The sequence below is a fragment of the Peromyscus leucopus genome, chromosome 4 (assembly GCF_004664715.2).
Source record: "Peromyscus leucopus breed LL Stock chromosome 4, UCI_PerLeu_2.1, whole genome shotgun sequence".
Taxonomy (NCBI): Eukaryota; Metazoa; Chordata; class Mammalia; order Rodentia; family Cricetidae; genus Peromyscus; species Peromyscus leucopus.
In genome coordinates this window covers 79,070,579-79,096,094 of record NC_051066.1, presented here as the reverse complement: position 1 = coordinate 79,096,094, position 25,516 = coordinate 79,070,579, and the positions used below count along the sequence as shown (strand labels likewise).

General features: G+C 46.8%; 1 protein-coding gene across 1 annotated transcript in view; it reads left to right on the top strand.

The window, feature by feature from the left end:
* The window catches only part of Kiaa1549l (KIAA1549 like), a 276,448-nt gene extending 252,149 nt beyond the window's left edge, over positions 1-24,299 (top strand). Inside the window, 4 exon segments of the mRNA XM_028877902.2 lie at positions 8,634-8,731; positions 10,379-10,527; positions 12,339-12,490; positions 18,396-24,299. Coding sequence (XP_028733735.1) covers positions 8,634-8,731; positions 10,379-10,527; positions 12,339-12,490; positions 18,396-18,677 — 681 coding nt within the window. The 3' untranslated portion in view covers positions 18,678-24,299.
* Positions 24,300-25,516: the final 1,217 nt, after the last annotated feature.

Genomic DNA, 25,516 nt, shown 5'->3' with positions numbered 1-25,516 from the left:
GTCTGAGGCCAGCCTGGTCTACAGAGCCAGTTCCAGGACAGCCAGAACTACACAGAGAAAACCTGTCTTGAAAAACCAATAAATAAATAAACGAATGAATGAATGAATGAATGAATAAATAAATAAATGCTTTCCCACATCATCATCCATATTACAGTTTCCAAGATCACAGTGTTCTGATAACGTGTATTAAGTTGGCACCTGCCCCATTCAGGGAGGGAATTTCCTCCCTGAGATCTATAAAATACCCGAGTCTTAACGCATTTATATACCCCTCCTAGGAAGTTGTCTTCTGGAAAAGGCCAATCATATCTGTTCTGTTTTGATTGTTACCCACTTCATTGACTCATCATTTCCAGTCTCTGTATCAGGATCCCTAAACTTGACCCCTAGCCCAAAGTGGAATGGTGCTCACCAACCAGATAATCTCAGGGACTAGTTCTGAGTCTCAGAGTCTGCTTATAGTGGTGGTTGTAAGAGGGTTGTTAGTTCCTGCTAAATGGTTAGCACAGTCCTGGCACCTAGCAAACATCCTAAATCAGTTGGTTGATAATCAGTAGACTGCTTGGCATGGTGCCAACACATCAAATTATTTGACAGACGGCGTCCATTATTATCTAACTAGTTCTTCTGTTTTGCTAGGCCTACTGTCTATGTCCCTCTCCACTTTCTGAGACCACTTCTCCTTCTCCTGCTCTGTTAAGCCCATTTAGGATACGCACTTAATGCCCCACCTCAGGGTCCCAAGGAAACATTGCTTTTGTTTGGTGACAAGTCTTGGGAGCCACTGGCTGGAGGCTAATTCTAGAAACCCAAAGGGCTCTGGGTTTCAGAAAACTTTAGATGACCGAGAAAGGTCTTCCAGTCAGCAACGAGTGAGCTGTTGCCATAGCCCTTACACCTCTGTCCAATAAAGCCATTTAAAACCATGATGGGACATGTGAACATTCAGGCATCTGCTTGTTGTGATTGGGAGTTCGCAATTGTGCTGGACAGGACAAACCCATCAGAAACTGTGGTGCTCCGTAGGGGAAAGGTCTGAGGCATAACCCAACCTCAGGGCAAACCATCAGACCAGAACACACTAAAGACTATCCATTCGTTGTCAAGGTTTCCTTCTCTGCCCAGTGCACAGGAGACTCCTGTCTCCATGAAAGGAGAAAATAGCCAACAACACACAATGGAGATGATGATGCTCAACCCAAGGTCTTGCAGAGCCCCCTTGCTGTGATAATGTGAAAATCAGTAGAAAAAGCGACATGATAACTATGATTACTTCTTGTCTTAAAAAAAAAGAAAAAGAAAAGAAAAGAAAGTGCTCCAAACCCTGCTGGGGGAAAATTGGGAGCTGGTATTTTTAATGTGTCAGGGCCAGCCTTGTGGGATTTACATCATGGGTAAGGTTACTGCTAGCATCTTGGGATTTCTGCAGTGCAGTTTGGGAGGCTTTGCTCATATTTTACCTCTTGAATCTATAAAGAAATTGGACCTGACACCCAACGACCAATCCAATTTTGCTAGCAGCCTTAATGGGTCTATGCCACGTGGGATGAAAATATCCTACAGCTTTCCTGCCAGCGAGAGTGTAAGGACTCTTAAAAAGGCATTAGGGCTGAAACATCTTCCCCACCAGACTCTCTACAGAGGAGTCAACAGTACTGCTAATAATAGCACTTGCCCTCTATTGGTCCCCATTGTTGGCCGCATTCTGATGTAAATGCTGTGTAGACATGATCTCTCCCAATCTTATCAACTCTCCCATGATGTCGCTGTCACTAGCCCCAAGTACTCAGAAAACAGGTTGGGAAGAGTGAAGAAACTTGTCCATGTTTCTCACAGTCACCCCTTGATGTCCACAGGGGACAGGTTGGAGACCCCTCAAAAAGCAGCAGAACCCCTCCATACTCAAGTCCATCATAGTCCTCGTTTGCATATGTAACCTACTCATAAGCTCCTGTGTCATCTCTAGGTTATTTAGAATGCCTAGCACAACATAACCCAAACACTACGTGAATAACCACCATCTATTGCTTGGGGAATAATTATAAGAAAAGTTTGTATGTGCTCAGTGTAGCCTCCGTTTTCTTTCTGAGTACTTCCCATCTTCAGTCATTACTGGAATCCTTAGATTCAGGGACCAACTGAGCCGTTCTTGATGGCAGAAGTAGGTTAGAACTTATTGCTGTCGAACACTGATGCTAACACGTTTTCCATCCCCTGACTAAATGTGAATTATAGGGAATGTCCCTCCAGCTGTAATGGAAATGCAAATATCTATACTGTTGGAAGTCATAGGAAGATGAATCAGTTGGGGGGGGGGCTTTTCCATTCCTGTTATTGGCCTAGTAAGGGAGACAGCTCTAGGGGGGTGACATTGGGGGTTTGACAAGTTTATGTTCCTCCTTCCCCCTTACAAACGGAAGAGTCGTCTCCCAGACCTTTAATAATAAACCATGCCAACATATCAGGCATGTTTATAGTCACCACAGTGCCAGGATTCACAATCTATCACATCGCTTGTATTTCTCCAAATAAAATTTGAGTCTGTCCTGAGCTTCCGTCTGGCCAGGTGGGTAAGTAATTGCAGGGGATGCTCCCGACCAGTCACTGTTGATCATGTGTCATGCAGTTCTCAGGATCCTTGAAGGCAGGCCACTGTGCCTCACTGACTGACTCGGTGAGCGGAAGGCTGTTTGCCTTTTCTCTTCCCTGAGCAGTCCCCCTGGAAACTCGCAGAGCTCTGGATATCTGACCAAAGCATGCTCCACTAAACTTAGGAAAGCCACTGGATCTACAGGAAGGTTGTTACATGGGAAGAGAAGGGCAAAATCTGGAGAATGCCTCGCCCTGCCCACTGAATTAGTTACTGCCATGTCACGAGGACACAAATGCCTGAGTGAATGGCCTGAAGAAGGAAAGCTGAAGCTAGCTCCTGGCTTCAGAGTTTTGGCCCATGTTTTGAAGGAAAAAGGGGACCAGGGATAAGATACGCCCGAAGACTCACTCCCAGGAGCCCACTTCCTTCAGCTTAGCCCTACCTCCTAAAGGTTCCATAACCTCTGCTCAGATACCACCAGTTGGTGATCACTGCGTACCCCACGAGCCTACAGGGAAATGCCATACTGAAACCGTAATACTCGCTGGGTGTTTTTTTGGCTGTTCCAGGAAAACCGGCTTTGTTTTTCCATCACCATCTCGGTCAGCTCAGGCTCCTACTGATGTCTGGGCACCATGATGCGAAACTGTAGGGGGAGTCAGGGAGAAGGCTGCAGCTTCTGGTCCCAGTTTTCCTCATGCCCTGGATGGCATCCCTGAAAAGTGCATGCCAGAAGAGGACAGTGGCACCTTCCTGTACTGTGGAGAAGACCTTACCTCCCTCTTCTCCTCCCTTACTGTCTGTCCTTGCATGCTAGCGCTGGCTCTCCTTCCCTTCCCGTTTCTTTTCTTTCCCATCCTCCTGTTCTCACTCTCTCATGAGAGGCTTGCTCACCCACTCCTGTAGCTCTCCCTGTCTCCAGAAACGTCCTCACCTATCCCTGCAGGACTGTTAAAAGCCCTTGCATCTGGCTCCCTCATCCTCTGACTCTTCTATCCTACATCGGGGTGGAAGGCTTCAGATTCCTAAGCTTTCCTAGAGGTGCACACAGGTCCTGACTTTCAGACTTACCCACATCTTCATGGGATTTAGATCCTCATCCCACAGGGTGAGACAGGAAATAGCCCCTGCGTAGGCATAATTTTCTGTCCCACCAGCCAGCTCCCAAATAACCACACAGAGACTTATTATTAATTATAAATGCTCAGCTGACAGCTTGTGCTTGTTACTGACTATCACTTACAACTTAAATTAACCCATACTTTTTAATCTATGCTCTACCACTTAGTGGTACCTTTTTTCAGCACAGCATGTTTATCTTGCTTCTCCTGGTGACTCTGCCCTTCTTCATACCAACCAGCTCTCTCTCCTTGTCACCAAGTCCCGCCTAACCTCTTCCTGCCTAACTATTGGCCATTTAGCTCTTTATTAAACCAATGAGAGCAACACATCTTCACAGTGTACAAAAAGATTGTTCTGCAACACCCCTGTAACAAATCCATTGGCATCCTAGACTCTGTTGCCTCCCTTCCAACTTCCCTTTCAATCAAAGGGTGTTTGTTAAGTCCTGAGTGCTCTAAATGTTCCTTATTTCTTCCAGGTCTTTAGTCTATCATGGCATCAAATTTAGACCCCACGGGCTTTAGGACTTAAAAGGTTGATACTCATAATCTAGGGCTTTATGATTAGTAACTCCTATTTTTTGAAGTGTCAGAAAGAATCAACTCTTGGCAAGTTTCAATCTGCTGAGACTTTCCTTCCCTGAGGCAAGAATCTGGGATGTCCTGGATGTTGGTTGGAGTATGGAAAGGATCTTAGATTCAAAGAACTGTGGGAGGGAAACAAATCTTGATTATTTCAGTTACCATATCAGAGTATTATTTTGTCTCAGAAGAAAATAGTTCACACTTACTGAGTACCTAATTGTCTCAGATTAAGCTAGACAGCCAGCTTTGAGAGGCTCTGTCCACTGCTCTTAGACACTGCTGTGTCCACTGCTCTTAGACACTGCTCTGTCCGTTGCTCTTGGTTGGTTGAGCGATCAAGATATATAATGAGTTTTGTTTCTTCTTAGAGTGAGATTTTAATTGTCAAGCCCATGTTCAAAAAAGTCAAAACTATCCTTCTAGAAGATCTAGTCTGTACAAAGTTACCTGTCACTGGATATGAAGGGAGTGGATTGCTGGCCATGGGCAGGGGCTTCTGCTGTAGGTTGGATCTGAGTTGTCCCCGAGCCCATGGAACTATTGATAGGTGGTAGAGTCTTTAAGAGGTGAGGCCTAATGGGGCAGGGGATTGTAGTCAGATCACTGTAGATATGCCTTTAAAAGGAGTGATAGAACCCCAGTCTCTTCCTCTTCCTCCCATGATGCACTACCACAAGACCAATGCAACGGGACCAACCAACCATAGACTGAAACGTCTAAATCTTCAAGTGAAAACATAAAAAGAAAACTTTTCTTGGATGATAAATAGATTCTCTTGGGTAATTATAGTACTAGTACAGAAGGCTGGCCAATGCAGCTTCTAATGAGGACAGTTGAGCTTTGACCATGAGTCTACCTTCCCCTGCCAATACAAAGCCCAAGATCCCCTGGCCTGCTCCAGTTGGGATGCTGCTGTCAGCTCTTTATTGCTCTGGTGCTATCCTGTGTTCACATGTCCAGCTGTCTCTCTTTTAGTAACTCACAGGAGGCTCCTACCTATCTGTGTTCACTCCACAGAGATTGCCAGGGAAGATAGCTGGGCCCTGGTCCTTCACACCCAACCCAAGTGGACTGGAGCAGCGCCTTCCTTCTCTTCACATTGCAATGGAATTTCTGAGCCCAAATATTGCCCTATTTAGTCATAGCCAACCTCTTTCAGCCTTGGAGACCAGAGGCATTTATAAAGGCTGCCTTGAGTTCTGAGTCTCCGCCTTTCCTGTCCAGAGGACAGGGACCCCTCCACACCCCTAAACCCACAAGATGCATTCTTGAGTGACAAGCTGAGCACATTAAGCATAACTGTGGAATGACAAGCTTGGGGGGCCATCAATAGTTTTGAATAGTAGATGGCTTCTAGTGGTGCAGGAGGAACAGCTCCCCATCACACGAGAGCCAACAAATGCCAGATTGAATGGACACAGAAAGGGTCCTGGGATGCAAGACAGGAATTCAGAACCTCTGGAACTTACATAGAGGAAATGGAGAAAGATTTTCTCAGCTCATGCACACTTGGCAATGGCCATCTCTGCTGTTTATGTGACTGCCAAAGTTCCAAGGACATAGTCCTAGAATGGGGGGTCTGCTGTCTTGCATAGGTGTGCTTTATGCCTGAAAAAGCCCACTAATAAAGGGGACTCCTTTAACACTCAACAGAAGCTCAGAACTTTTTGTCAGATCTTTTAGTGATTTACCATTAGTTGAGCATAGCAAGCTCTTTTTTGGCTAGCAAACTGTGTTGAGTACAGAATAAGCCTTCCAAGATCCAGGGATAAAAATAGATGTCTGCATCCTTAGCTGAATAACATCAGAGGCCAGAAGAGACAGAGGGGTTGTGAACCCCTTTATTTTGTGAAGGGAGCACATCACTTGTTGAATTATTAAGAATTCTGAAGGTACAGCTGGGAAGGCATGCAGGACAATGGTTTTCAACCTGTCTGCAAAACTCGGAGTTCAGGAAGCACCACAGGAAGCCATCATGAAATAGGGACGGGCCAAATTTACCAACCTTTCTCTCCCCAATTTCAACCAGATGCACTGCTTTCAAGTACTTGTTTCATGTCTGATAAAATAGTTTCTTAGATCTGTGAAGATGGCTTGGTGGATAAAGCTCTTGCTGTATACAGTGGGAGACCCTGCCTAGGATGATAAAGTGGAGAGCAATGTAGGAAGACGCTCAACATCACTCCTCCTCTCCTGCTCTTCAGCATTGAGATGCCAATGTCAGACCTGTTCATCCCCCAACTCTGCATCTTTTCTTTTTATATTTTCAATTTCCTATTTTTTCCAGTTAGTTTTGACTAAGTTCCTCAGTTCTGTTTTCAAATTTCTTAATTCTCTCTTCATCAATTCTGAATGAACAGAATTGAATTCCCTGACACTGAATGCTTTAGCTCAGGAACCCTCTTTCATGTCTGAAAGTTGTTTTTGAGTATGCTATAGCATTCCTGATGACATCTCAATTTGGTCAGTTAATACTTTTTTTAAATTGTATGATATGTGCTATGTGAGAATGTGGTTTTTATACATGCAAACATCATGCCCACTGGACCAGAAAAGGTGTTGGAGCTGAGGTTACAGGCGGTTGTGAGCTGTCTGATGTGGGTGCTGGGAACTGGACTCTCGTCCTGTGGAAGAACAGAACAGCATGTGCTCTTAATCACTAGCCATCAGCCCTGCTTGATTAACTCTTCAACAACATTTCTTATAATGTTATTTTTGTTTGTTTTATGTCTGGACAGTTGAAACTTGGAAGTCTTTAAAAGTCTGTGTCTGTGCCCTTGGTACTGACGTTCATTCCTCTCTCTGGTACATTCCATCAGCTCCTGTTTGTAGTATAAACCTATCTAATTTTTAATTGTACTAATCCTGTGAACCTACTTTAGAAAGAGAATTTCCAGGTGTTTCCACGTAGACTTTGAAACCTCACCAGTCACCCGCCCCAGGAGAGGCCAGGCTTGCCAGGCACATGCCTACCTCAACCACACGCCCTGTGCTGAAGCCTAAAATCATAATTGGACATCGGTTGCCCGCTTTGTCTTCTGGGAAGCCACATCTTTTGCATTTGCTTCCTGCTCACCTTTTCCACCTCTGGCATCAGCTCACAGTTCTGTTTTAGTTTGCTGAGATGCAGGGGAGGAAGGGTACCAGAGCTGTCCTGAGTGATTTCCCTTACAGCTCACAAATTTTCATGGTGCCTTTCAAAAAGTGTGTTTTCTCTGCCGCCTCGCTGCTATTACATGGGTTAGCCCTGACAGTGTGGTGTTTGCTGTAGTGCTAGAGGGGGGCAGGGGGCCTTTTCCAGTTCAAAAGAATACTGTTTATGGGGTCCCCTTGCTGCAAAATTTTGTGCTGACACTTTGGGGGCTAAAGGCCTGCCATCCTGTTCTTTTTGAGAGTCTGATAGGCAAGCACACTGTCCTAAAAAGACAAGTTGACCTCTGTCTACCCCAAGAGCATCTTTAGATTTCCTCTCGATACAGTAGGCCTTGGCCTGACCCTCTCTGATCCTGTCTGTCTTTCCTGTGTCCCCTCGAATGTTAACCGAAGTCTGTGCTTTGGCTGCACAGTCTGTGCACACACAGGGCCTCGCCTATCTTCTCAGTAACGCCCTGAGTACAGCATTGATGTCTCCACTTCAGAAGAGGACATTGGAGTCCACAGAGGTCACCTGACTTCCCTAGGAGTTGAAAGTCTGTTCATGAGATCCTCCTGCCTCCCCCCCCCCCCCCGCCACCCCAACACACTACTTTCCCACATTAAACCCGTTCCCCGAGAAAGGAAACTGCCCCAACCATTCATTCATTCCTTCTTCTGCGCTAACATTTATTGATCTTCTGCTACGCACTATTCCAGGCATGATATTACTGACAACAAAACCTTGCCCTTAAAACCTCAGATTACAGTCTAGCTGGTGGTGGATGATGAATAAGCAAGGAGCCATATAATTTAGCCAAAAAGTACTCATTTCCTTAGACAGAGAAAAGGGAGGTATGGGGCAGGTTGAATGCTATAAAGGAAGGAGCGATGTGCAGAACCAGGAGAAAATCATGCCAGGAAGAGGGAGCAGCATTTGCCAATGCCCGAGGAGGAAAGTGTGCTCTAAGGCCACTGAAGGGCTCTGGGACTGCAGTGGTCCAAGCGAACCAGAGCCACAGAGAGATGAGGGCACATGGGATGAGCGTGGGGACTGGGGTAAGGAAGATCTACGGGACACATGTGAGGGAGGACTGAGGGTCTGGCACCTGGAAGGGTTCTTCCTCCTTAAATAAGAAACTGTGTGCTGGGGGACACTGGTTTAAACAGCTCTCTCTGATTTGCTCGTCTCTTCACAGGCTTACAGGTTTTCCCAGCTTCCCGAAATGGTCATGGGCTCTCCGCCGCCACCTGTACCTCCCAGGACAGGCCCTGTGGCTGTGGCTTCCCTCAGGCGGTAACGCATTCCTTTCATGACTTTGGGAGATTTGGGAAAGATTTGACCCCCAGGCTGTTTAGTCCTGTGGGCAGTCACACCAGTAAACTCACTTCCTTCCCTGTCCCAGTTCAAGGTGTGTTCCTTGTGGCTGGGGCACAGGAGTGTCACCAAGTGGAGACCACACTGAACAATTTGCATGCCTTTCTAAATAGAAGGTCCCTGAGACCCCACAATCCCAACCGCCCCACCCTGATTGCCCATACCCTGACCTTGAAGATAGGAAAACGACAAGTGTGCCTGCCTCATCCTGTGTTAGCATACCCAGAAGTCCCTTTGCTATTTGTAGGACAGTGTCTCGGGGGTCAGAGAACAGTGGGTCTGGGCTACCCACTCCCAGCCTTGACTTTTCGGAGAGGCTGAACTCACACGTCTCAGCATGAGGCATTTGCTGCGCCTTCTCTTTGTTCTTTACTGACACAGCCAGCACATGTCTTTAATAAAGTGGGACAAGAAATAGAAAAACCAGGAGCTCTGGGGAAGAATGAACTAATTCTGATACCCAAGCTAGGAATAACCCTGCCCTGGGGAATGCTGGGTCACTGGCCCAGCCTTGTTCCACAACCTTCCCCAACATACTGGGCAGCCCATCTGTGGGCCACAGGCATGGACTTTGTGCAGATGGTTTAAAAAAAAGGGGGGGGGGAGCATCCTTAGGAGAGATGCTGTTTTCAGCTCTGACGGTTCAGGGTCGAGCCCGCTTCACATTGTCCCTGAGGCCAGAGGTGTCCAGGGTGGGGTGGTAAGAAGCTGACCAAGGGGCCGTTGCCTCATCTGCCAAAGGTCTGCCTTGTGATTTATGGGAGACCACCTTGCTTCTTGGGTCCCTGATGTAACTCTCTAGGACTCCTCAGGAAGGGCTCGCAGCAGAGTGCACAGGGAAAGATCCAGAAGTTTTCCTGGAAAGGGTCGTCCGAAGCAGAGCTGTGGGAACAAGCCGACAGGGAAGGAGGGATGAGAAAGGGAGACCCCACACTGACCGCCCCTCCTCAGCCCACCCTACTGTGTTCCCGGATCTCCCCCGCCTCCCTGAGGAAGCACGGGGTTCCGAGCTACATCTGTGTAACTCTCCAGATCAGTTGCCCACCTCAGTCCTTCGCGGCAGGTCTGCCGATAGCCATCATCTGTCCGTTTCTTCTGCCAATCCCCCACCCCCACCTTCTCTGCCATCTGCCGTCCTCACCCACATGAGGATGACACTTCCTTCACGGAAACCCAGAGCATTAGGTCAGGAACGCACGTTAGAGGTAAAGCCGTCCATCCCATTGGCTGCTCCAGATGTCATTGCCTCCTAGGTCTGCCGTCCCCAGCTAACACCCAGAACTAGTTGCCTCGCTGCCTTTACATGGAAATTAAATATTCTGCTACCCAGAACCATCCTTAGAGAACTAAGCTCAAACAGGAAGAACAAAAACCGACCCCGCTATTGCAGGTCTGGGTGCCTGCTGCCTGCGGGCACCACCAGCGGTTCCATTGCTGTTGGCAGCAAGTCAGTCCCAGGACCTCATGGGAACGGGGGCTTGATGACGTCAGACCACTTTTCAACGTAACGTGACTGCTCGGTGCCTGAGGCATGCTCACACCACACGGTCCCTCCGCCCTACTCAGGTCCACATCAGATATCGGCAGCAAGACCCGGATGGCTGAGTCCACAGGCCCTGAGCCCGCCCAGTTGCATGACAGTGCCTCGTTTGCCCAGGTGTCCAGAGGTCCCGTGTCCGTGACGCAGTTGGATCAATCGGCTTTAAATTACTCAGGTGAGCAGAGGAGAGGAAGCCTGTTCCCTGTGCGGAGCCCTCTTCCCAGTCCACACAAACTGCTGCTGTCACGACCAAGAGCCACTACAGGTGGACCGGAGGAACTACTGGTTTTAGTTCTTTAAAAAAAAAAAAAAAAAAAAAAAAAGCTGAAACCACGCAAAATACCTAGTTATGCTAAAGTCAAAGTAATGTTGATATTTTGTCATATTTCAGGTTTCTGTTTATTTTACCTTCACAGCATGACACATATAGCCATTTTTCCCCAAGGTGACCATGGTCCTCGGGCCATGGGTTTTAGACCTGTGTTGTGTTATGTACCTATTTAAAAGTATATGCGCTGGGCGATGGTGGCGCACGCCTTTAATCCCAGCACTCGGGAGGCAGAGCCAGGTGGATCTCTGTGAGTTCGAGGCCAGCCTGGGCTACCAAGTGAGTCCCAGGAAAGGCGCAAAGCTACTCAGAGAAACCCTGTCTCGGAAAAAAAAAAAAAAAAAAAAAAAAAGTATATGCTAATTCTATATGTATTTTAAATTTGCATAAATTATATACTACCCATTCCTTTTGCACTGTTTTCCTAACTCGATATTGTTGCAGTATTTCTCCAGATGGCTGTTTGAGCACGGGTTAGCCACTCATTTCCAATGCCATCCTTCCCATCGTGTCCTGTGACGTGATGTGCAATGGTCCATTCCTTTGATGGACATAAGGGTCATTTCCAGTTGTGGTTTTTTTTTTTTTTTTTTTTTTTTTTGGTCAAACTGACAGACAATGACAAATGGAACTGGAGGTTTGCACACGCCCTACTTTGTATGTGACCTGGTTGAATTTTTATTGTATACATGCTACACCTTTATGGTTAAACCTGCTAGCACCAGTTGCCAACCATTTGTGGTTTCCAGGAATTCCTCTGGTGAAATCCATTCCTTTTGACTGTTTTTGTTAAATCTTTAAAACCGCATGTCCTCCTGAGAAGAAAGCACCTGCGTCCAAGGTGTCCTTTCCTCTGAACAGGTCAAGGCCATTAGGGTAGGATGAGGGAGAGGATGGGGGCTCTATTGGGGGAATTGGACTTTCGAAGCCTGATGGCTGGTCTGAGCCACAACAGACGATGCCTGCCACATTGACTAGGCAGGTGATGGGGGCTGGGCTTGCAGAATGAGGCCTCCTACTTCCTCCCCATGACCTTTCCCCTCGCATCCTCTAACCTGGACCAACGTCAGAGTCCTCCCTAGATTTCCAGCTTCCTGAACTAGACTTCCTGCAGGTGCCGTGGGAGGGACTGGACTCTCCTCCCTCTTTAGGAGGATGGGGAAATGAGGCACTGCTAGCCTGTGAAGCAGCCGGAGAAGTGGAGAAAAAAAAAGTGGATGTAGCACCCACCCCTGCAAAGAGGGCACAGCCTGGATCTCAGCTCCACTTGGCCTCTGTGCCAGATACCCTGAGTAGGGCACCACCTGCTCCCCTTGGCAGTCACCGTGACCTTGGAAGAGCTCCACTAAGAGAGCCAGGTGCCCTCCACCTCAGCCACCCTCTTCGCTGATGCATTACCCAGAGTTTCAGCCACTCCAGCAGGGCTCTACTCTACATTAGATGGAGTCTCTGTACCCAGCATCTCCTCTGCCCTACATAGAGCTGCTTCAATATTATAGCCAAGAACATGCTCCTCACCTCAGGCCTGATTTGCTGAGATTTGGGGCCCAGCAGGCAGCCAGGTGGTCTATGAAATGGGGTTTAGCTGGCTCTTGCGGGTAGGGGTCTGGATCCAGAGCCCAGACTCTCCTGACCTTCCACCCACTTCCTCTGTGCAGGTAACACGGTGCCAGCGGTGTTTGCCATCCCAGCTGCCAACAGACCTGGCTTCACCGGCTACTTCATCCCAACACCTCCCTCATCCTACAGGAGCCAGGCCTGGATGTCCTATGCAGGAGAGAACGAGCTCCCAAGCCAGTGGGCTGATTCGGTGAGATCCTTGATGGTGCTCTCATAAAAACTCCCTTGCTGGGCACACCTCTAGGAGAAAATGAGACGAAAGACAGACACTAGGTTTCGGTTCTCTCAGGACCCCTCCCACCATGCCCGTGGATGAGACCGGCCATTTTGAGGGAGGTAGTGCGGAGAGGCATGTGACCTCTGATGGAGGAATTTGAGACATTTCCTAGCACACATTCTACCTCTTCCTAGCAGGGTGACTGTAACCAAATAAGTCTTATAGTCATCACTAGCATCTGTTTAGTATTTTCTAGATGCCAGACCCTGTCTAGATGTTCCATTAGACTGTCATATTTAATCTTCACAACAATTTGATCAAGTGAGTTTTAGCACTCCCATGACTACTCCCAGCTTGCAGATAAGGAACTGAGGCTTAGTCACGTGACACAATGTCTAAGGTCACACATCTGGAGAAGAGCCAAGGCCAGAGTTCAGACCAGCCTAACTCCAACATGTCTATAAAATGTATTCCTTTGAAGTGTCACATTCTACAAGGTTTTAGACCAAATGTCAGCAAATGAAGCCTCAGAAACCCTGAAAGCACCATGTGGCAGATCCTAAGACTTCCTGCTGACCTCCCCACAGCATTTGTTTGTCCCAGTCCTTTGGTATCTCCCTTCACTCCCTCATAGCTGTGTGACACAGATATACCTGTCTTTGGGGTTTCTGGATGTGCCATTGGAAAAAAAAAAAAAAGAAAGAAAGAGCCATCTATGGTGTCTGTAGTGGGGTGGGCTGTCTTGTACCTGAGTGAGCTCACCTGGTACAGTTGAGGAAGGCAGGTTACTCCCCGAGCTGAACCTGACATTCCCTGCGTGTTTTAGTCACTTTCTGTATTGGTCTCTGCCTTTGGAATAAATTCCTAGCTTTGGAAAATACCTTGATACAGGAATCTGGCAGTATCTCTATTCAAACCTCTGAGGTCACCATACCCTGCAGCCTGAGTTCCAACACCAGACGGGTGATCCTACGTATAAACTTCCCTGTTGTCCAAAGCTTACTTCTTTGGTTTCTAAAACATAAAAATACAGGCCACATTGCATATAAAATATTTCTGAAACGGATGCTCTCTATTCCTTCTCCTTTCAAGTGGGTATAGTCTGACTGAATGGTTCTCTATGAGAGGTTCAGCATCCTTATGAAGTCCCACAGTTCTCAGGAGGCATTTGAAGGTTGGGCCTTAACAGTCTGAGGATTCTGGCCTTTTTGTCAAGTATTACAAACTATTACTATCTGGACTTGATACTACGGCTTAATGTGCTTGTTCTTTGCATGAACTTCCTCCTGGCTGGTACTTTATGCTGTCAGTATCTCCACATCTTCACATGGGCCTTTCCTAATGTGCTATTCTCAGCAAACGAAACATTGAACTCATTCAGATTGTTTGCGGAGTTGGAGTAAGTAAGCTCTGAGAGAGGACCTAGAGAGATTTCCTGCTGTTGGGTCAGTGGATCTAACCTGGGACCTCATAGCATCTGTTTGGGTAGTTGTGGAAGGACTCATCTTTACCTTTCTTTCTGGGTTATGTTGTTTTGTCTTTTTTTTTTCCATTCTTTTGTTTGTTTTATTTTGGGAGTTTGAGGATGGTTTTTGTTGTTGTTTCGCTTGTTTAGTTGTTGTTGTTTATTTTGAGACAAGCTTTGATTCCTAAGTCCAAATTGGTTTGCAATTCGCAATGTACTGTGAAGCCAAGGCCAAACTGTAAATTCCTGCAATCTTTCTGCCTTAACGCCCCTAGTGCTGAGCCACCATGTCTGACTGGCCTTTCTCAGCTCTCCATCAGATTTGATTGTTTTCCATTGCCTGCATATCCAAACATTGGGTAGGACCGATCAATTCAGAGCGTGTTTGACTCTGTAAGTCTTAAAATGTAGAAATAATGTATGTGCTTTTCAGAGTAACTGATAGACGTGTGGTACAGGGCAGGCTGTAAGCTTGCAGCTTGAACAGCTATGTGCTCTGTAGGATTCAAAGGAAATATTTTCCAATCCTTGACCTTTGCCCTCAAGATGCTCAACATACATAGCTTACCTAGGCTTTCAGCTACATCCAGCTGCCCTTGGGATCACCTCACCTTAGAGAAAAAGGCAAAAGACCTCAGCAAATACAAACCTAACCTTCGTGACAGGATGATAGGGTCTTTCCAGAATCATCCCCAACAGTGTGAAAGCGGTTGACTTTCCCTGGCTCTTTTTAATGCTGCAGCCTCAATAGGTCTTTCTTGGGGCCCAGTTACCACCTGTAGCTCACCTGAGGAGTGTGCCCAGGCCTGGTGCCAACTGTGCTTACTGTACAGGGGATTCAGAGCAAGTGAGAGACAGCACAGGAAGTCCAGAAAGCCATCTAGAGAAAGACACCCCATTTGGGGTGATTAAAGAGAATTCCTGTCCTCTATATTGATGTGAGAAAAACAAGACCCCCACCTTCACTTGGGTGTCTGACCTTCCTGTTCCCCCAAATTACCTAGACCCAGGATGTCACATTGATTTCACCCTTGGTGCTAGATGGAGACACTTCTGGAGGAGGCCTCGGGGTGTATTTGTTAATCTCTCATTATTGTGACAAAATAATCTGTCAAGAAGTAATTTAAGGGAAGAAAGGTTTGCTTTGGCTTACTGTTCAGAAGACCCCATCTCGTTGAGGAAGGTGTGACAGCAAAAGGCTGCTGGTCATATTGCATCTGTAGTCAGGAAGCAGAGTGAACAAGAAGTGAGGCTGGGCTTTAAAACCTCAAGGGTCACTCTCAGTGATCCACTTCATTCAGTAAGGCTCCACCTTGGAAAGATTCCAGAACCTTCTCAAACATCACCACCAGCTGAAGATCAAGTTCAAATACATGAGCCTATGAGGCATAGTTCACATTCAGAATCACAACATAGACTAATCAGGAGCTTGTGCTGTGATCATTTGGTAATGTCTGTCAAGGAATAGTAGTATTTGCAGCCCTGGGTTGCTTGAGTTATCTCCAGTCCTGCCTGGGCCGTCAGCCACTCAGACTCAAATAAACACACAGATGCTTATATTATTTAAACTATTTGGCCTAATGGCTCAGGCTTCTTGCTACCTAGTTTTTATATCTTAAATTAACCCATTTCTACAAATCTATACCTTGCCATGTGGCTCATGGTTTACTGGTATCTTACATCTTGTTTCTCATGGTGGCGGCTGGCAGCATCTCCTTACTCAGCCTTCCACTTCCCAGAATTCTCCTCTCTCTTTGTCCCTCCTATACTTCCTGCCTGGCTACTGGCCAATCAGCACTTTATTTGTTAACCAATCAGAGCAACACATTCATAGCATAGAGAAAATCCCACAGCAGCCCTGGATTCTGGCCAGCAAAGCATAATGATGCTTGCCTACAAAGAGACTATTTCCTTATCTTCTCCACTTCTGAGTACTACCCGGGACCACCCCAGTTGGCTGGTTATCTTTCCCTTGCTGGTTCTTGCCACTAGCACCAAGATTTGATGTCACAGAGAAAGGGCCGTGTATTGACTCTCTCCACTCTGGGGCATGCAGTTAGCTAAGTTTGAAATGTAGCAGCTTCCTCCCCACACGTTTGGAACTTACTGGCCATCCTCCAGTGATTTCCAAACTGTGCCTAGAACCCCAGGCTCTGGGAGACTTCCCGCTCTGTGCTAGGCATAATTCTGAGCCTGGGGCAAAGCAGTGAGAAGGTGAGGGTGGAGGGAATTCCGCCTTCACAAAACTGAGAGCCTGGGACAGGGGTGATGGCCCCAGGAGGAAAGCCTGCCACTCTAAAGAAACCGCGTGGAACTGTTGGCCTGTGTCAGTCTGGGAAAATTCCCTAGAAGAATGGAAATGTGAACTGAGATCTGAAAGGCTTCCTGTGTTCCGGCTTTGGTTCCTGGTCAGCTCCAGTCACCGCATATTCTTAGCTCTTGTGGCTGGCTGGCTAAGTGGGACAGTCCAACTCTGGGTTTCCTCTAAAGTACAGGGGGAAACCTTCCAGCCCCGTGTGTAGAGACATTAGCAGCTTTTTGCCACTTTATTTTTATTTGTAAGGTCTTGTGATGAAATTTAAAGCCCAAACTCAAGCTTAAGGCATCAATCCAATTACTTCCTTTGAGTGAGTCCTTGCAGCCTCACCTGGGCAACTGAGGTAGCCTCGGAGCTCACTTCTGACAGATCCACCCCCAAATGACCTTGCTGAAGCTGACTTCTCTGCTGACACCCATGAAGGGTTCCCAGCCCATGATCTCAGAAACCTACCTCCTCAAGAGGGACTATCAGAGCGTCCAGCATCCTACCATCTACTCTCCTATCCCAAATGTCTGAATGTTGGTGTCCCTCTGCCTGACTCACATGTGGAATTCCACAATGCCAAGGTGATGGCTTCAGGGGATAGGCCTTGGGGAGGGAGTTGGTTTGTTGAGGGTCAAGCACTTGTGAATAGAATTGATGTTCCTATAAAAGAAGCCTCCATAGAGCTTCCCTGCTGCTTCTGTCATCTGGGTGACAGGAAAAGGCAGCTGTCGAGAACCAGGAAGCAGCTTCTTAGCAGACATTGGAGTCCCCTTCATGAGTATAAACATAAACTCCCATTCCTTATCAGCTCCCTGGTCAGTGGTATCTTGTTATAGCAACCTGAAGAGGTTAAGACAGCTGTCCTGCCCCATCCTCCCCAGTGGCTCCAGATGAATGTATCTGTTGATGGGGAAGGAGACCGGGTGTGGTAGTGCATGTCTATAGTCCCAGAAGTCAGGAGACAGAGCTGGGGGGACCACCACAATCACAGGACCAGCATGATGTACCGTGAGTTCCAGACGCACTGTAGAGACTCAGCCTTTGCTTCTCACAAGTGTGTCCAAGACAATAGGTAGATACACTAAAGAGGCCCGTGCTCCATGGACTAGCATTCAGTTGCTTTTAGAGGGCACAGGCTGAGGACACCATGCCCCCCCACCCCTCCATACCCTGTGCCTTTGCTCTTGTCCTTCCACCTGTCTGGCCTGCCTGGCCTGCCTCCTGAACCTGGAAGTGGACTCCCAACACCCGTTCTCTGCCTGCCCTACAGTACCGTGTGCCTACATCCTCGGTATTCCTTTTCCCAGCATTCCAGCCAGCATCCTGGGATACAAAGGTCTGTGTGGACCAAATACAGCCCACATATGGTACTGTTTCTGTGGGCAAGCTATTCATAGATTCTAAATTTTTTGCTTGTCTTTATTCCTAGAGACTTCTGTTGTTTAAGTAGAGAATGGTGTGTCTCCTACTTTTAATGAAAAGAGTTGTTTTTTTCAAGAATGTGGTAGTGTACCTATATAAAAAACACTGTAGTGCACAAATGAATTCCCAGCGCTTGGAGCCAGATGCACCTGTGCAGACCGTGGCTGGGTGGCTCGGTGGCTGTTTCCTTAGATGGCGGTGCCCTTTGCTTCAGTGTGCTCACTTAAGAAATGAGGATGACCCCTGCACGGAGGTTGTTGCTGCAGAATTAAACGAGACACTATGTGAAAATCATTAGGGCTCAATGGATACTAGCTATTCGTAGTAGTAAAAAGCCCCTGAACTCCCTTGCCATAGTTCTGTTTACTCAGTTGTACTTAAGTTAAAAAGAAAAGGCAGGGTCATTTAACTGTGAGCTCAGGTGTGTTCTTAATGTGCTCAGCAAAGCTGAAAAACACCTGTGTAATTCATCCAGCCATCATACTTAGTGAATTCAAAATAGCTGTTTGCTAAAGAAACTGACTCCAGATTGGAAGGGCTGTTGCTGTGATAGCATATGATTTTAATTCTCACCTAAACCTCTTTCCTTGACCTCAGTGGCCTCCTGCTTCCAGTATTGGGTGTATCCTGTGCCTTGAGCTCCCTCCTAACATGAGTCTCTCCTCCTCTCTCCACCTCCTGTGCAGGTCCCTCTTCCCGGGTACATCGAGGCATATCCGAGGTCACGTTATCAGCAGAGCTCACCCTCCAGACTCCCTCGCCAGTATAGCCAGCCCACCAACCTTCACCCAAGCCTAGAGCAGGCCCCTGTCCCCTCCACAGCTGCCTCACAGCAGAGCCTGGCGGAAAATGAGCCTCCAGACACTCCGTTGACCAACATTTCTACTGCAGCCCTCGTGAAGGCTATCCGGGAGGAAGTGGCCAAGCTGGCCAAGAAGCAGACAGACATGTTTGAGTTCCAGGTCTAACGCCTCAGCCCTGAGGGAATCTGCACTTGAAGACTGTGAGGCAACAAACAGGCTTCGGGCTCCTCGGCCCTAATGTGTGGGGGCTCCAGACAATGCATGGGTCTTTCTCATCCTCAGATTCTAAAAATGCCCAGCGGTGGGGCTGCTGGGAAACAGAAAACTTGTGAACAACTGGATTCCGACTCCTGCAGCCAATTGTGGGTCAACAAGTCCCTAGCTGGGACCCTGCGTTTGATGTTCTGTTGGGCTGAATGTTTGAACTGTGGGTGGAATTTCCCTAAGGAGCCCTAGTCGTGAGAGGCTCGAGTTAGCCTGCAGGTCCCTGTCCAATGTCCCATTTTAGTAAATCGCCAGAAGGGAGAGAATGCCTCTCTGTCTTCAGTGACCTCTGCATGTTCTCTTTCTGTGTTAAAGGCAACACAGGAGTGTGATTAACCACCAGACTGTACTCTCTCATTGAGCCATGACCGTGATCGCTTTAAAAATCACCTCTAGTCTGTAAGAGAGACGCTGCCTCTCCAGCCAAGAAACTTGAGTCTCTTTGCTTTTAAAGGCTCATGTTCAAAGTCAAATGAATTGGATGGAAATCAGTTCCAATGGCTGTGCCTATAAATAGTCCTGACTTCCCCCCCACACACACACACACCTGTTAATTAAAGGCCAAGAAAGAGAGACGATGAGCCAGAATGGTGGACTTGTGTTGACAGGCTGTTTAAAAGGTGTTGTCATTTTGGAAATAAGGTCTCCTGCAAACTGGATCCAAATGAAAGAGAATCGGTGCTAGGAGGCTTGGGAGCCTGTAAAAGAGAAGCAGTTATTTGTGGAGGTTTCTCTTTGTATTGAAGATGGCCTGAGAACCTGGCCATCTGATGGAAATAATAGATACAGCAACTTTAACAAGATGTCTCCTCCATAGTGGAGTCCAGCATGTGCTGTTGAATGGTACAAAGAGGAAACCATTACTGATTACGTTCGAGATGGGAAAGATGAATCCACAGTCACCCCACACTGCAGCCTCTGCTTCTAGAAGCTTCGGAATGTAGAAAATCTGAGTTGAGATGAAATGCAAAGCATCTTTTTAAAAGTCTGTGGTGTTCACCAGTTCTCCATGGTGGATGGATGCAGGGGGACATTGGCTGAGATGGCAGGATGCTACCTTGGGATGGCACTACTTCATGCTATGAAGCATCAGCCTCCAGAGTCCTGGGCAGAAACACTGCCTTGTAGCTCTTGGGTACCGGCCACTGATAACCCCTCTGTGCAAATAAAACTGATTTGGGGTACCATGGGAAAAGGGAACCCTGAGTTTCTTACCCAGTTTTGGGAGCCATATATGATGTCGGGGGGCTTATCTGGTGTCTGTTGGAAAATATGGTCCTATCCTGCCTTCACACATGACCCATCTAGCTTTCAGCTGTACCCATGCCCCTCTGACCCCATCTATCCATTGTCTTCATGAGTTTCTTTGGCCTTTACTGAAAGAAGAGAGAGGAAACTTAGAGTAGGATTGGAACTGATTAGAATGGGAGATTCCAACTGTCAAAGCACAGACTTTCCCAAGAAGCTGTTTTTATTTCCCTACGGCAAATTGTCCTTTCTGGAATGTTCAGAGATATGTCATGGAATCTCCAGACAAGTCTCTTGTGGGGATGATGTTAGCTAGTGTCCTTTTAGTATTGCTGGTTGATCTTTCATAGTGTTCATTTTTTGTTACTTAATAAGAAATCAGCTATAAATAAAATGTATTTTTGTAATTTCCATGTGTATATATGGTATATTTCTACCAATGGCCAGTTGTAGTCCAAAACTGAAATCAGCTTGCAGAACGCTGTGGACAGTACAAGTTTTTACTGACAGATTAACATGATGCCTAAGTCTATCCAAACAGGCATTCGATGCACTTGAGTGGACAAAGCCAAAGAAACTCAGCCTTTTCATGCAAATGATGTGAGTCTGATAAAGCCAGATGCATTGTTCCACTTTATCAATAATATCAATATTTCATCAGTGCAGTGGGATCAGCACAGTACTGTGTGGACTTGGTAAATGTTTGGAATATGAGAGAAAAGTTTCTAGACTATAGAGTATGAATGCTTCTAAGCTTTGGGTTCCAGTAACTTCCAGATCATGAATCTAGAGTTAGTGGTGTGGCTCCAGATAGTCAGGACAATGGAGCTACAGATCACTGGGGGCTTCACAGAACCCCATGAAATATTTAGTTCATTGAGACAATTAAAATATAGCATGGTAAATCAGATACTATTAAACTAGATACTGTGGTTCAAGAAGTCTATGCGAAGAAAACCTTAAACTAATAAAAAAAAATGTGTTCATGTTTTTCCACCATCATTAAAGCCTGCTGGGACTGAGATGTGGCCCCTTCTCTAAAGAATCTCCTAACTGTCTAGAGGTGATAGGTCCCAGGACAGGAGACCATGAGAAGTTCAGATGGTTAATCACTACATAGATGTGAATGTGGGGTTCCATGAGAGCCCAGAGAGGGCAGCGGTGAGGTCGAAGTGTCATGATCTTCCAGACAGGCACAGAAGCCATAGAGGATTTCAGTGACTTGGAAGGGGAAAGCCAATGTCCAGACAAATGAAGGGTTGAGCCCCAGCCTGCTGATCCATGCCTCAGCCTGCTCTCCATTTCACCATGCTGCCTGTACACTTGTTGGAGACACATTTCTTTAACTGTGCCCAGAAATGTAAAAAATAGGCAAGAGTCATGTGGGGGACTCCATAATACTCTTGCCAAAAGGGGGGGGGATCAGTTTTTTCCCCAGAGAATACCACTGAAGAAACAATGTCCTTGGTTGGAAGCCAGTGGAGGTAACTTACTCATTCAGCACCATGGGTCAAAAGGCAGGCAAGGATGTACTGACCCTCTGTCCGTTCATCAGGTGACCTAGTAGGGCAAGAACATAAAGGTCCATTGTGTGGCCTGGTGCTTGTGACCCTAGGCTTATGCAGGAACAAGATGGCAACTGTGAACTATAGACTGGGAAGTTGCCTCTTGAAGGGTTCAAGGCAACTCACTGTCCCAGGGGAAGTAATGCTGTGTACTTGTTATTTTAAGAGCCCAGGGGGAAAAAAGACAAACACCAAAAATATGTATTTTCTAAATAATTTTTAGGAAAGAAAGGAAATTATAAAATCTGTGATTAAAAAGAAAACCTTCTGTGAGAGTAGGTAGAATGGAAGATGTGTGAAATTCTTACATCTAAGTAAAAGAAATACTTCCCAGCGAGGCAAAAATTGAAATGGATAAAAAATTGATTTCATATAAATGAGCCTCATTTTTTCTACATAACACACAAATGCTCAAAGTTAAGTGTATAATGAATGTAATAGAAGTTTTCAAGTTTGAGAAAAAGATTTGAACTTAGACCTGAATTTAGAATTTGGACTTCCCTTTCAATTTACAGTCCAAGACTCTCAAGGTGTAAGTATAATTTAGCTTGTCACTGACTGGGTCCAAGTATTAGGAGTTAGATTCTGCCATCTAGGCCAACCTCAAAGGTGTTCCAGTGTTGGAACTTCTCAAGGACTAGAAACCTGCTTAGCCTTACTTCAGCGCAGGGGCTGACGGAAAGACACGGGGGTAAATTACAGAAACAAAGGGCCGATGTGGCAAAAGGCAGGTGGCCATTACCCAGCGCTTCTTCCTGATGGCTCTTTCTCCGGCCTCCTCTCCCCTCACCGGCTTTCATCTGCTTCTCTCAACGCATCCTCTCGCTTGCTCAAACAGCCTACTCACTAGTGCATAGGAAGCAAATGCACACCTCAGGACTCACACTACACTTTTCCTTCCCAGTGCAGACTGCTCTCGGATTAGCATCTTTGAGCCCCCCGTTAGGCCAATGCTTGAGAATCTGGTTCAGTTCCTATCTATCTGCCTGTGGCTAAGCTGCCCTCAGGTCAGGTGCCCATCCAGTCAGGTGTCAGCAAAGAGACGGGGTTATGTTCTGCAAGTGTGGTCCCTCGGTTGACCCGTTTGGCAGGAGCTCTTGTTGAGGGCTGGTACCCAGAGGAAGGAACATGATCAGCGAGCAGGAGCAGGACTCTCTAAAGGAGCCTGCCACAGACTGGAACTGACCATACCCCTAAGATCCCACCGGGCAGCCAGCCCTCTAGATACTGCCCCTCACCCCGGGCAAGGCATCTCCCACTTGTACATCAGGTGAGAGTGCACACACTTGGACCCCCTGTAGACGGGCTAGACTACCCCCAGATACCTCCCACCCCACCCACACTAGTTCCTGAATGCCACTGCTGGGCCACAGCAGAGATCTCTGACCAAGGCCCGGTTAACTTAGTGTCTTGCTCAGCTCAGCAGACAATACTTGTAAATTGAATTGCATGGTCTTAGCCCAGGTGCTATTATTGTGGCTCCCAGCCACACATTTGCATGGATGAGAAAACTGATGAGCCTTGCCATGGAGTCTCTTTGAAACAAAATTGGTTTCCAGGGAAAGGGATGCTACCTACCATGACTCTGACCTTCTGGCTACAAGAAGTTAGTGTCCTGAGAACTGCAAGGTCTCCTGACTGCTGACGTGAACTGTTACAGAATCCTAGGTGGCAGTAAATACTGAAATGTAGGTGTTTCTGAAAAGGGGTGTTTAGGAAACTAATTGTACCAGAAACAAATTCTCTTAGAAGATGTTGAGTTGCTTTGATTCTGTAGGTTTCAAAAGGAGGGAAGTTTCGAGAAGGTGGAATTTAGCCTCAGAGGTCAAACCCATACTTGAGTCAGAGCCATCCTATTAGAAGTCTAGAACATCCTGATAAATCTAGAGACTAATCGTTTCGTCCTCTGGCCTTGCTCAGGCTCTTGTAAATGATGGAAGGAGGCCATCCAATGTACTTTACATAAATTAACCATGGCCTCACCTTCCTCTCCTTTGTCTCTTCTTTGGGTCTAAACTCATCTCCACCCTCACTTAAATTAAGGAGAGGAAAAAAAAGGGAAATGTACCAAACAAAATCAGAGGAGTGTTGTTGGACTGGAAATTTTGAGAAGGTGTAAATACTCTAGAACTTGAGTGACTGACTTTGAACTAGTCTGTGACTCCTCGTGGGTCAAATGGGAATAATAACATCTGTACTTCCTACCTCCCATGGCAGTTGTGAGGAGCGTGTGCACAATGTGTCTGAACACGGTTTGGAAAGTATACTGGAAGAATTTGCTATTAAAACTATCCGTTTCAGAGTTCGGTTTGATCCAGTTCCTGCTACCCACTGAGGTAATTTGCATTGTCATGTGTTCAATGACACAAATTCTTATCAAGGAAAAATAAAAGAATTCTGCAGTTTGTAATAGCCCGCAAAAGTCGGCCCACATGGAGTTGCTGTTAACGTTGTTTGTCGCCTGTGGTTTGGAGGGGATGGAAATGTTTCCACGTGTGCTTTGACTCTGGGTGGAAAAAACCCAGACTGTGATTCTCTCAAACCACTTTGGATGCATTGGGCAAAGTACCGAACAGGAGCTTTGAATGTAGCTGTTATTTCAATGCTTTGCTTTCTAATTAACTTTGTACGTCCTTTGCCTCTGCCGGGAACAGAGTGTTCATACGCTGTTAGAATTTTTTATTGTAAAATAAAATGACAAAGGCTTTCATACCCCCAAACCTGCCTGCTTCTCATTCCATCTCCTCCAGATGGTGTAATGGCATTTTTTCCACAACCGATCTGCACAACAGTGCCTATTGGAAGTTAACTACAGGGCAGGGGCAGACCGCAAGCCCCAGTGAGATCTCAGAAGTCACACCTGCTTGGGCATGGGAGAATGGGCAAGAAATAGATACTCACTTTTGTGTGGTTTCCATGGCCTCAGAAGCATTGGGGTTCCAGGCAGAAGCCAGTGTCTGTTAGGGTGTGCTTTCTAGAACATAAAAAAAGTCCCACGGAGGTCAAGGGCTCCTGAGGAGTCCACAGACAGCAATGGTCTTGGGAGTCATGAAGCCTGCCTTGCGTGAGCCCTACCCAGAGACCAGGGGGCTCCTGTATGCTCTGCCCTCTGCCTTTTGCTCAGCTGGAAGACTCAACTCAGAGGTTATGGCTGGAAGACTCAACTCAGAGGTTACAGCCTGAGAATGTGGCTTAGTCCGTGAACAAGGCTAAGCATATTCTCCCACTAGAAAATGCCAAGACACAGGCTGTTAGCAGCACATGTCCAAACTGGATGGTCAAGACCCAGACAAGTCATGATGGGCTAATTCAAAACAAAGATCTAAGAATCCAGAAAATAAGTAAGAAGTAGCCTTGAGACAAGACTACAGCAGAGGTAAGGAAGCTTGGCTCTTGTAACACAACAGACAACCCTGAATGTTTCTGGGTACCCATGTGCCTAATGGTGCATCACAAACCATTGCCATTCAAAGAGGACTAGGACACACTTCCATAGCTGAGCCCAAAGCCACTGTCACATGGCACCAAGGAGAAATAAATGCAGAGTGCCTTTAACACTGTTTTCCGTGGGATAGAGGCCACTGCAGAGACTGAATCTATCCAGAAACTGGGGTGGCAGAGGGTTTTCCTACCCCTCCATTTCCTTGTTCCTTCTTCCTGGATGCTGGTGGCTCTGGACTCTTTGGGACAAATGAAAGGATCAAGCGAAAGGAAATGGTGGTGCCCACTTCCGCCCACGAAATGGGTGTAGACAGTCGCAGAGCTGGAGAAGGCATGTGTGTGCCCAAAGTCCCCGGGGCAGAGCAAGGACAGCAAACTTATTCCAAAATGCAGCGTATTCGTTTCATTCCTATTACTGTGATACAATACCCCAACAAAAGCAACCTGTGGGGAGAACGGGCTTATTTTGGCTCACAGTTCCAGAGG